A 12,679-nucleotide genomic window follows, 5' to 3' on the forward strand; every position below is an offset into this window, starting at 1 on the left:
GATTTTACACAGCCTTGTGCTGTAAATACAGGAATTTGGAGATGTAGGTTTTGAGTGGAATCTCCCCCTTAAAAAGGAAGAAAAAAGTAAGAAAGATAATTTGAGTGCAGGTGGTTTTTTTAGAAAATTAGAAAACCTATATAAGTAGGTTAAAATATTTTAAAAATATAAATTATTCCCTTTAAAAGAGGGATTTGAAAGTGCTGTTTGGAAAAGTTATTCCTGCTTGTTTTTATTAAATGCAGCTATATCTGGATATTTCCAGTGTTCCATAGGGGTTTTCCATGGATTAAATCATGAGAAGCTTATTAAGATATAATGGAAATATTTGGGTTTTTTTTTCCTTCTTTTGAAAAGTTTAGACTGATTTTGGGAAACAGCAACAAAAAATTCTTAACATTGAGCAATTTTGAGTTGATCTAATTTTAAGAACAGCTGATATTTAAAATTTTAAAAGGTGAAAACCTAAAATGCCTACACAAAATACATTTAAAATCTAACAGTAAAAAATTTTTAATGTTTAATTATTCTGCTTCTGCACATTTGATAACTTAAAATTAAGAATTATTGAAGTAGACTTGGAGGAAGCTGGAAAATTTAAACAACAAACATTTTGCTCAGTCAAAAAGGACTAAATATGCAAAATTCCAGCTGATTTCAGCAGTATTTTTATTTTTTACTGCCTTTTGCTACCATAAAAAAAAATTTAAGCTACAAAACCTGGGACAGAGCAGATAAACAAGAAGACACCAAAGTTTGATGAGACTCAGTGATTTCTCTGTTCAGTTTTGTAAATCAGAAATAAAACCTGAAATTCTCTGCTCAGTGTCCTTGATTTCAACATTTGGGACAAGCCAGAGTCTGATTTTTCTTCCCTTGCAGGTGGAATTCCAAGGAATGGTGATAGAGCCAGGAAGGGTGAATTTCTCATTTCACAACAGTTTCAGATTCATGTCAAGTTTCTGGAAATAATCCAGGCAAAGGGATGGTGAAGGGCTTCAATTGCACTGCTGGGAGGAGCAAATGGTTCCATTTATTTCGCCCAAACAAAAACTTGGGATTTCCAGGATAGCTAAAAAAAAAACCCAAGCAGAATCCAGTGTTTAAAGATTGCTGTCAGGCAGAGTGAGGAGAAATGAATTTGAACCTTTAAATCAGGTTTACTGCCACAAATGTGTGCCAAACACAGAGAGAAAAATGCAGTTTTATTTACGAAACCTTGGCTGTTATTTCCTAGAGCTGTCCCAGGTCCTGGGGAGCACAGGGTGAGGGATCCCAGCTCGTTTTCCTCCTTCCCCTTCAGATCCTGCCCATGAACCTCTGTGTCCTGTCCCCCTCTCTGCTGTTCTGTTCTCCAAGGACCCTTTGAGGATTCTTTGTTGGGAGAAGCCACTTGGAGATGAGCAGCATTTATTAAGGAAATGTCAATTAAAGGGTCATGGCTGAGGTTGAAAGGGGAATTAATGAATTCCTCTTATTTTAGCACTTCTCCCTGCACTCTGGAGTCATGAATGCCAAACCCAATCCCATTCCCAAGTGTTCCTTTGTCCACATCCCAAATTCCAGCCACCATTTGGAATTTCTTGCCCAGCCTGGAGGCTGGATCAGGAACCAGAACTGATGGCACACGGAACATGCAGCCTGCGATCACAATATATTGAATTTATTTGGCCTGGCTTTTGTTTAAACTGGAAGAAGAGCAATATTAACCCTTTAATCAGCTTTATCAGGTGTCCAGTCGTGGAGTGTGGAATGTTCAAGGTGGGTCAGGAGGAATGTGCTTCATCCTGTGCAGTGGGAGGGCAAGGATTCACCAGCAGTGAATATTCCTCATTAAATCTAATGGGGTCATGCCAGTGGAAGTTAATTTATTGTCACGTAATATGTTTTATTAACCTCACTGTGAAAAGTACAGTGCTACAGCACTGCCTCTGCAGAGCCTGAGCAAAATACAAATTTTAACTTTGTTATTGCTTTCAAATAATTCCTGGGTTTCCAGGTGATATTTGCATGTTATTTTTTGGCCTAGTTCTTAAAACCCAATGTTTTCAGGGTAAGAAAATCAGCTGCATTTTGAGGCTGACTTTTAAATGGCTTGAAAATATTAGGCAGCATTTTTAGTGCCTTAAAATTGGGTGAGAGAACAAAATGAAGCCTCAAGACTAAAGTTTAAATACTCAGAGCAAGCCTTTTTCTAATTACTGTAGCTTAATACTAGAGGAGTAAAAAAAAAAAAAAAATCAATTTTTTTTACTTAGATGAGTTCTCCAAGTGTCTGGTACCACTGTGCTGACTGCAGCATGTAAGTTTGATAAGAAATGACCAAAAATTAAACTGGTAATTTAAATTTCTCTGTATTTTCTCATGTTCTGTGTGCAATTGCCACAGCACCTTAGAATGCTGATCACTTGTAGTAATTGTCTTTGTAATTAGGCTGAAATATCCACTTTGCTGTTTTCTACATGAAAGCACTGAAACACTGAGCAGATTTTAGCCAAATTAAGTTTTCCCTGAGTTTCTGATGGTTTTCCATGTGCAGATACATGGAAATGTAAGGATCTTGTTCCTGGATCAGTCACATTTTTATGCCAAACACTGAAAACTGGGATTAATCCTGATGGCTTAAACAATTAATATTCCTGGTGGTGACTGCCAGTGGAGCTGTGGCTGTTTGCACAGGCACCACAATTCCTTTGGAATTCCACCAATTTGAAAATTACAGCCTTAAAAAATTATAGTTACAGTGCTGCTGTCATTTCCTGCAGTCTTTTTGAACGTGAGCATGGAATCAGCTGGAATTGTGACCTGCAAAGAGATAATCCAGGCTCAGACAGGCTGTCACTCACCTTTCCTCTGCAACAAAGTGAGCAGGTAGCACTGAGACATCTCCTTAATGAAGTGCCTTTGGTGCCTTTTATCTGTGTGAAGGACAAAATTACCAGGATTCTTGCTTAATGATGGTGTCATTTTTTTTTTTTCCCCCTCCCCCAGTGTTTACAAAAAAAAAAAAAAAAAAAAAAATTATCCAGCAACATGAAAGACTCCCAGCAAAATGCTCTGCACGGTTAAATTAGAAAACTCTGTAGGGCTGTAACATTCAGGTCTGTATTTAAAATGAGAGAAAAACATGAAGTTACATCAGTAATAAAAGCAAATTCAGAAAAATGCTGCGATGAGTGCTGTGAGATTTGAAATAAGGGGGTTTTTTCAGCTTTTTTGAATCCAGAAATCTGATTTTTTTTTTTTTTTTTCCAAATCTGTACCAGGGTTTTTCTGACTGCAGTTTGAGGGGGGCTTTCCTTGTTTTCCAGGATATTCCCAGCACATCCGTGAGCACATCCCTGACCTTGCTCTCCAGCAGAACCTGCAGATGGGGAGGCTCTGTGACATCCTGGGTATGTGATCAGCTCCTGCTTTCTCATTATCCCCCCAGCTGGCACTGCAACAAAACCACTCAAGGACTTTATTTTGGTATTAATATTAAATATAGAGCACGGAGAAGCTGAGAAGGAATTGTGGCATTTCCTGGCCATGTTATCCATAAAAAATCCTGTGAGCTGCTCAGCCCCACAGAGTGTTCAGTGCTCTCCAAAACGAGGGAGCTCACTCAAAGATGTGCTGCAAAAGAGCAAGCCTTATTTAAACCCATTTGTTTTTCCTTTTAAATCAGCAAATGAGGCAAAAGGCATCTATTTAAAAGATTTTTTTTTTTTTTTCCCTGACGGGCTTCTTTTAAGCAAAGCAGGGAAGGGTATTATTTAGCAGTGACCAACTTCACTGGCTTCCTGGAAGGACATATTTTACATGATTCATGTATATTTCAGGATCATGATTATTTTATAAATGCCATTTAGTAAGTTTGGAACAAAAATATATTAGATCCAGAAATTTACAGTTGCCTAAAATAATAATGTAATTGCCTTTATATATTATCTAGGCACTAATACTGGTTTTTTCCACTGTATTGTTTTATCTTTTTCTTTTTTTTTTTTTTGGCTGCTAAATGATAGAAACTTAAAGGGACAAAGTCACACATTAAACAGATCTTTTTTTTTCTGATTTCTGAACATGAAAATTGGTTCTGCTGTAAAATATACCACAAGGAAGAGACAAACTAGTGAAATACTAAGTAAATTATGGACTGGATCACGTGCTTTACCTGTGCTGGCAGAGGAGCACTGAGATTTGCCATTTTGGTTTGGTTTTTCTTTGGAAAAGCAGAGGATTTCCTTGCTGGCTGTGACCTCCTGTGAGTTAAGCTGTCCCTGGAGCCCCACGGTGTCCTGAGGAGACTTTATCTCTATTTATGGGACAGTGCTACAGCAGTAAAGTGTTTAAATATAAGCTGCAGCTTTTTATTCCCCAAACTCACTTGAGTATTCCCCAAATACTTGAGTATTGACTGGTGAATGGTGCTGAACTCTTCTATTAGTTATTTTTAAAAGTTTTCTGGTAAATAATTATACAAAGACTCTGCTTGTGGGCTCTGTGGTACTTTAATGCCTCAGGTGAGTTCTGGCCTCACTTTTTAAATGTAGATTTTTTTTTTCCCTGCAGCTCTGGCAAAACAAAATCAAGCAATGGGATCTCTTATTCACTTTCCAGCATTTGGCTCAGGGTTTCCTTGTCCAGTCCTTGCTTTGCTGCAGTTGTTCCATGGAATAGCAGTTATCCCTGGCACTTGTGCACAATAAAACAATGCAAGGCTTCCCACTGATTTGGATCAAAATCTTGGAGTGCTCTTTGCCTATTGATGCCTCAAGGCCCATTAATTCATTAGCTCATCTATTACCATTAATATTTTAGCAGAACAGAGTGGTTAAAATGTTCCCAATCTGCCTGTATTTCAGATTTTCCTTCTGTGTGGACACAGCCCTTCAGCCCAAGCTGTTTTCCATGAGGAAAAGCAGATTTCCACACCGTGCTGCCCTGCACACTGCCATGCCCAGCAATGGTTATTAATGATACCCCACCCTGAGCTTTTGTGTGGGCAGCACAGGAGTAGGATCAGCCCATGGAAAATCCAGGCAGCGTAGAAAATTGCAATTTCCTCAGCTTTCTCAACTGAATGGCTCAGTTTTATAACGTACTGGCATTAATGGGATATATTTTTAAGGCAGTTCAATTCCCATTGATGTTTATGGGAGTCGGGCTCACAAACCCCCCTGCCCCACTTCCCAAACCCTGCCCCAAACGTTCTGCACATTGAATCCCAGGAAGCAGCTCTTCCTTTGGGTCACTGCCCTGTCTTCAGAGAAATGCTGAAGCACAGCATAAAGCCCTTAAGATTCGGGAACTAAACCTCCTTTTTCTTTATTTGCAGTGCTTTTTGAGGAGAGCTGTTGGTGAGCAGAGGGTTGGGGATGCTGGGGTTGCTGTTGGGGAGTGTTGTGCCTTTCTCCCAGCAGTGAGCACTGTGCCCCTTTGTTTCAGATGCCAACGTGGACGTCATCTACATCTGCCCCCTTGCTCTGAGTGAGGAGTTGCTGCAGTATTACAATAAACTCCTGGGTCTGCAGGCAGCTGTTAGATCTGGGAGCCCCGAGGACATGGCTGACCTGCAGGACAGGTTCAAAATTCTCACCCCTGAAGCTATAAACAGCTTCCCTGTGAGTTTGTCTTCTAATTGCTACAGCTTGAGGGATGCAGTAAAATTAAATTGGAAATTTTATAACTTGCAACGCTCTGGTACACATCAGTGAAATATTATTGCAAGTTTAAAGGCTTTACTGATTAGACTACTAGTTAGAGCATTGGAAATAAATATCCTGGTTTAGGTTTATAGACTTGCTTGAGATAGTCCTAGATTGGCTATTTGTAGGCTCTTGTCCCTTCTGACTCTGTGCTTGGGACTGGGAACTTGACAGATTTATATCTCTAAGCAAATCATAGCAATAAACCATTCTTATTACTCAAACTTTAGCTCTGGCTAGCCCAGCATTCAATCATTCCTGTGTTTGCAGTGGCTCTTGCAATTAAATCCAGTGCAGAGTTCCTTAAAGAACAAGGCTTAAACAAAGTTAGGTAATAATACAGAAATCTGAGTTTCAGACAGATCAGAATAATACATAAATACGAGCTCAAATAATACAAAAGTGATAGTTCCAGAATAATAATTAATAATAGAGAAATACTGGTTCCAAACCAATGTGCTAAATCCATGTGCTAAAACATGTTCTAATTAATGTACAGTGTGTACAGTGCTTCTGAAAATGCTGCAGTGCAGTGGAGACTTCACAGTGAATAATAGTTTTATATTCTAAATATTAAACCTACAGTGTCTTGGCTGGGATTTGATTTTTAGCAAACTCTGTGGCACATTTAGGGGCTTTGCTTGAAGCCCTGCTGCTGGTTTTGCTATTTTTGTTTTTCCTTTTTAAATTGCACTTTGACAGTCATAGCAGGTTTTTTTCTCTGGATGCTGGGTTCTTTTTCCAATAGTAACTCCCAGCTATGAATTAATGCCAAAATCTGCCAGGAGAATGGGCACCACCAGATTTTAGGTGAACCAGGTTGAGGTAACCCATGGCTCTTTAGTGCCATTCACCTGCTAAGGTGCAAAATCCACCTTGTTTTCATTTAACATGTGTTCTTTACCATATACTAATTAACATTTTTAATGAATGCATCCTCTGTGTGGAGAGGAATCTGCTCTGAACTGCTCCTGGATCCCTTGGCTTCAGTGCCAGTTTGGGCTGTGTAAGGCTTTGAGCTTTCTAAGTTCTTTTAAAGGATCTTTCTCCTGGGTTATTGAATAAAAAGCTTTTATTGCATCTAATGGATCGAAATTTATTCCCAATCAATGAAAGTGTGGCTTGAAGGGCACTTCAAGCTCCTTTTAGCAGTTCCAGAGGCACAAATCAGCCTTGCACGTTTTCCCAGCTGTTTTGGTGGAAGTGGATGGAAGGAAAATGTGTGGAAAAGGCACAGCTGGTCCTGATCCTGCACTTGAGGGGTGTCCAACTGGAGGCAGCTTTGCTCTCCTGGTGATCCTGATGCCAAGGTCAGATCTGGGATCTTGGGAAGCTGAAAACAAAACAGAAATCAAAGGTTTGAGAGCCAAGAACTTTGCTTAATCCCACGTGCCCTGTTCCTGCTGGAATCCCTGCTCTCCCTCCCACTCCCATGTACCCTGGCAGCTCCAGCACTCTCAAAAAAGCAGGAATGAAGCAGCTTTTACAGCCTGACCTCCTTAATTAAGTGTAAAATCCATTATTGAGGGTCACAAAGCAAATCTCCTCCCTACAACCCCACTGTGGCCCCAGGCTGGGCATGGATCCTGTTCCCTGCATGCAGAACTCTGGGATGGGCCAGCTCCCTGCTTTGGGCCAGTGCTCAGGTAAAGGGAATCCATGGATCAGAGCTTGAAACGTCTTGGCTTTAGAACCAAAAGGGCTCCAGGTAACTTGTTTGCTGTTCTTTTTCATCCTTAAACCTCTGTAATTCTCTTTTTTTCTGCTGGAGCTTTGGGGAGTGTCCCTTCCTGCTGTCCTTGCAGTGTGCCCAACTTCTTCACAGACAGATCTGGGCACTTTCTGGAGCTGTGTTTGGTGTGAGGAAGCACCAAGGGACTGACAGAAGGGAATTCCTTGTGTTCTTTTCCAGCATCATCCTCCCTATCCAAGCAATGAAATCAGGATTTCTACCTCAGTGCCTGGCAATGAACATCCAGGACTTGGAAGGAAAATACTCTGTGTTCTTCAGTGCTAGAGATCCCTGGCAAATCCAGGATTTACATTAGCCTGAAAATTCCTGAGGGCTAAATGAGATGAAATCTCAATAGGAAGATGATTTTCTCCTTGTTGGGATTATGATTTGTTCATGACAATTTATTTTATTGGATTTCTCTTGTGCAGTTTCTTCATCCCTGTCTCATCCTCAGTATATTTTGGGAAAAGAATTGGAATACATGCAGGCCATGCATGGGATATGTTGTTTAAAACATTTTTGAGGTTTCACCAGCCATGAGTGATACTCTTAATTTAAATTCAGAGCTTATAGGATATGTCATTAGCTGCTTATTCAGCATTAGATCTTTTTTTGGGAAGAAATGAGAAATTCCTTCCAAAAAGTTGGAACCCTTGTATTTTAAGCAAAAAAAAAAAAAACAAAACAAAACTACCACAAAACTGCTCCCCTCTCCTTAAGTGGTCCTTTAGATCAGCAATCAGAGCTCCTGTGAAATGGAAATGTGCATCCCCAGTAATTTAATGTAAGCACTGAACGCTTTTGTAAATCAAAGTGTTTTATTCTCAGAGAATCACTTCAAATACCACTGAACTGTGTGTGAAACACATTCCCTGCTACAGGGAGGGGGGGATTCTTCATTTTTTTTATTGATTTTTAGGAGCTCTGGAGTTAAACCATGCCAGGAGTGTTGCTGAGATGAATCACTATTATACAAAGGCCAGCAGCCTCTGTGCCTGACAGAAGGATAATTCCACACGGATCAAATAAATACAGATGTGTAGTAATTAGTTCTATTCCCAACGAGGCCATTTCCAACCCACTAAAGATGTGCACGATTATGGAGCCTCACCCCAACAGCTTTTATCAATTTAAACTGCTAAGCTACAGGATAGGTCATAACCCAGCCTGCTATTAATAATGTATTTATTGTGGGCAACATTAGGAATTAGGGGGAGAAAAAAAAAAAAAAAAAAAACCAAAAAAAAAAAAAAAAAAAAAACCACCAAAAAAACACTTTTCATAAAAATAAATGTTCTTTTTTTTCCAGGGGCATCACATGTGCCTGGCCACTGTGCTCAAGTACAGCCCCAGGACACTGCAGAGGCTCCAGGTTCTGCTCCAGGGCAGGGATGCCTACATGGTTGGGGGTGTTCCCCACCTGGATGATTTGGCCGTGGCTGACCAGCTCCAGGTGCCACTCTTGGGCTCAGAGCCAGCCGTGGCTCAGCTCTACAGCACCAAGTCTGGCAGCAAGAGAATCTTTGCCAGTGCTGGGGTGCCAACCCCTCCTGGAGAGTGGGACATCCACAGCACGGAGCAGGTGAGCTGCTGGGGGGAGGATTTGGGTCATTCCAAGGACTCCACTGAGGAGACCCTCATCAGTGAGCAAAAGTTTTAATATTGTAAATATTAAACCTACAGTGTCCTGGCTGGGATTTGATTCTTAGCAAACTTTGTGCCACATTTAGGGGCTTTGCTTGAAGCCCTGTTGCTGTTTTTGGTTTTTTATTGTTGTTTTTTTTTTCCTTTTTTTTATCAATGAACAGTAGTTTTATATTGTAAATATTAAACCCACAGTTGCTCGGCTGGGATTTAATTTTTAGCAAACTGAAGCCCTATTGCTGTTTTTGCTATTTTTCTTTCCCTTTTTTATCAATGAACAATAGTTTTATATTGTAAATATTAAACCCACAGTTGCTTGACTGGGATTTAATTTTTAGCAAACTGAAGCCCTATTGCTGGTTTTGCTATTTTTTTCTCCTTTTTTTATCAATGAACAAGTTTTATATTGTAAATATTAAACCTACAGTGTCCTGGCTGGGATTTGATTTTTAGCAAACTTTGTGGCACATTTAGGGGCTTTGCTTGAAGCCCTGTTGCTGTTTTTGTTTTTTTATTGTTGGGTTTTTTTTTCCTTTTTTTATCAATGAACAGTAGTTTTATATTGTAAATATTAAACTCACAGTTGCTCGACTGGGATTTAATTTTTAGCAAAATGAAGCCCTATTGCTGTTTTTGTTTTTTTTTTTCTTTTTTTATCAATGAGCAATAGTTTTCTATTGTAATTATTAAACCTGCAGTTGCTTGGCTGGGATTTGATTTTTAGCAAACTTTGTGGCACATTTAGGGGCTTTGCTTGAAGCCCTATTGCTGTTTTTGGTTTTTTTATTGTTGGTTTTTTTTTTTTTTTTCCCTTTTTTATCAATGAACAATAGTTTTCTATTGTAAATATTAAACCCACAGTTGCTCGACTGGGATTTAATTTTTAACAAACTTTGTGGCACATTTAGGGGCTTTGCTTGAAGCCCTATTGCTGTTTTTGGTTTTTTTATTGTTGGTTTTTTTTTTTCCTTTTTTATCAATGAACAATAGTTTTATATTGTAAATATTAAACCCACAGTTGCTCGACTGGGATTTAATTTTTAGCAAACTGAAGCCCTATTGCTGGTTTTGCTATTTTTTTCTCCTTTTTTTATCAATGAACAAGTTTTATATTGTAAATATTAAACCTACAGTGTCCTGGCTGGGATTTGATTTTTAGCAAACTTTGTGGCACATTTAGGGGCTTTGCTTGAAGCCCTGTTGCTGTTTTTGTTTTTTTATTGTTGGGTTTTTTTTTCCTTTTTTTATCAATGAACAGTAGTTTTATATTGTAAATATTAAACTCACAGTTGCTTGACTGGGATTTAATTTTTAGCAAACTGAAGCCCTATTGCTGGTTTTGCTATTTTTCTTTCCCTTTTTTATCAATGAACAATAGTTTTCTATTGTAATTATTAAACCTGCAGTTGCTTGGCTGGGATTTGATTTTTAGCAAACTTTGTGGCACATTTAGGGGCTTTGCTTGAAGCCCTATTGCTGGTTTTGCTTTTTTTTTTTTTTTTTTAACTGAACTTTGACAGTCATAGCAGGTTTTTTTTTTCTGGATGTTGGGTTATTTTTTTAATATTAACTCCCAACTATTTTTTCCAGTAGTAACTCCCAAACTCTCGTGGGTTTGATCACGTCTTGGGTGAGGTTGGGTCCTTTTTTTGGCTCAATTAAATGCAGTTTGTGCCCAAGGCAGGAAGGAAACACAATTACTCTGGGGTTCTTCATGGCCTTGAGGATATAAAAGTGTTTGGTCCAATATTTGAGACAGTTTGTGCTGGTGCCCCATGGGTGAAGTCATGAAATGAATCCATTTTACCAGTGACTGAAGATGCACTTTTTCCAAAAATGCTTGTTCTAAGGGGAAGAAATCTCCCTTTCCATCAGCCTGTCCCCACTGAGGTTCACTGAGCATCTTTGCAGTTTCACTTTGTACCCAGCCTGTCATGGCTAAATTCATCTCTCTTGTTGGCAGGACCAGGAGGAAAATAACAAACCCCTACTGAACTGAAATTACGAGGCACAAGAGGTTTCTGTACTTTCATTTTGCATGTGTATTTTGCAGCCAGTTCCTCAGTGATTTTGCACTTTACAATGATATGTCTAAGTATTTATTTAAAAAAAAAAAAACCAACATTTTTATGGTGGTGTTACTTCTCATCCAGGAAAATAATCATTGCTAAGGTTTTTTTGTAGGTGCTTCTGCTTCTTCAAGAGGCTTTTCACATTGCTTTAGTTTTTATTAATCACCTTTAGCACTGAACAGTCTAAGCTACACAAATCCATTGCAACTTCTCCAGTAGATGAAATAAATATATGATCAATGACCTGCAAAACAGCTGTTTGATTTATTTGATTCACGTAAATTATTTAACAATACTTCTGGTTCATCCTGCAGGGTTATGGAATTTCTCCTTCTGTTGTTTGCTTGTATGAAATATTGACATTTTAGGTTAAATAATCAAAGTGAGGTGACACCATGGTAAAGCACAATTCAATTTTCACTTAAAGATAGCCCATAATTCTTTGTGATTGGTACAGTCCTTACAGGATTATTGATCCTTTTCATTATTGTAGGGGGAGCCCTCAAGAAAAACACATTTATGTGATTCTCAAAAGCCACAAATGGAACACATGTAATTGTATTTTAGGTCAATCTTTAAAAAAAAAAAAGAAACAAAAATCCCTCAAATTACTCTGTAAAATGTAGAAGACTCCAGCCAATGCAACAAGATCTGAGAATACTTTTACCAGGTTCAAAGTCATTTGCAGTTTCTAAGAAGCTAATTGCATCCTGCACCAGCTGGGCAAAAGGCATTTGAAAGCCATTTAAATCTGTGTACATACACAAATAAATAATTAGCATTTTTATAAAGCCTGCCTGGTACCTCCTCCGTGCATTTATAACCATGGAATGCACTCTCCAGTAGGAAAATTTCCCAGCTGTTTTGGCTGGTGTTACCCTGGCACATTTTTGCAAATAGCATCGTCCATCCCGCGTTGTTCCCTGCCACAAACGTTTATGGAGCACTTCTGGTGATCCAGAACCTCAGACAAAAACAAAAAAACAACACCTGGGCAGGCAAATTCCTCCGTGCAGAAAACAGGGATGAAGGCCACGGAGTCTTCAAAGGCTGCTTTGAGTCCATACCCAACAGCTGTAACCACGCAAACACCTCTGAGAAAATGGACCCTGGTTTTGGATTGTGCCCTTTCCTGACCCAGACATGGGGCAGCTGAGAGGTGTTTAAAAACTTTTATTCCATTTTCAGTCTCCTGAGAAGGGTGAGGCAATACAGATGTTATAATTCACACCACCACAATCAGAAGTTAACTGTTTCCTAATTACATTATAAGTGTTTCTTGGTCTATCAGCTTTAGCCACACCATGCTCTAAGTGCCTTAAAGCCAATCCTCTAAAATTACCCTTTGTGGGTCCCACTACAATGCACCTTTCATAGTTCTAGTTCTCTAAAATATCTAGTTTTATTTGTAAGGCCATCCTTTGAAACTTGTTTGTAGTTCCATTTCTCTCTCAGCAATGTCTGTGCCCTTCCATGGCATTTTAAATCAGCATTTCTTCTCTCAAGGTTTGCATACAGATGCACACTATGTGTCT

At 39.1% G+C, this 12,679-nt stretch overlaps 1 protein-coding gene across 17 annotated transcripts in view; it reads left to right on the plus strand.

The window, feature by feature from the left end:
* The window catches only part of IQCH (IQ motif containing H), a 55,497-nt gene that overhangs the window by 14,376 nt on the left and 28,442 nt on the right, over positions 1-12,679 (plus strand). For all 17 annotated transcript variants that reach the window (XM_053954846.1, XM_053954847.1, XM_053954853.1 and 14 more), the window contains 3 exons: positions 3,312-3,395; positions 5,434-5,609; positions 8,738-9,010. In XM_053954846.1, the coding sequence (XP_053810821.1) occupies positions 3,312-3,395; positions 5,434-5,609; positions 8,738-9,010 (533 nt within the window). The remainder of the gene's footprint in view (positions 1-3,311; positions 3,396-5,433; positions 5,610-8,737; positions 9,011-12,679) is intronic.

This window comes from Vidua chalybeata, chromosome 13 (assembly GCF_026979565.1).
Source record: "Vidua chalybeata isolate OUT-0048 chromosome 13, bVidCha1 merged haplotype, whole genome shotgun sequence".
Taxonomy (NCBI): Eukaryota; Metazoa; Chordata; class Aves; order Passeriformes; family Viduidae; genus Vidua; species Vidua chalybeata.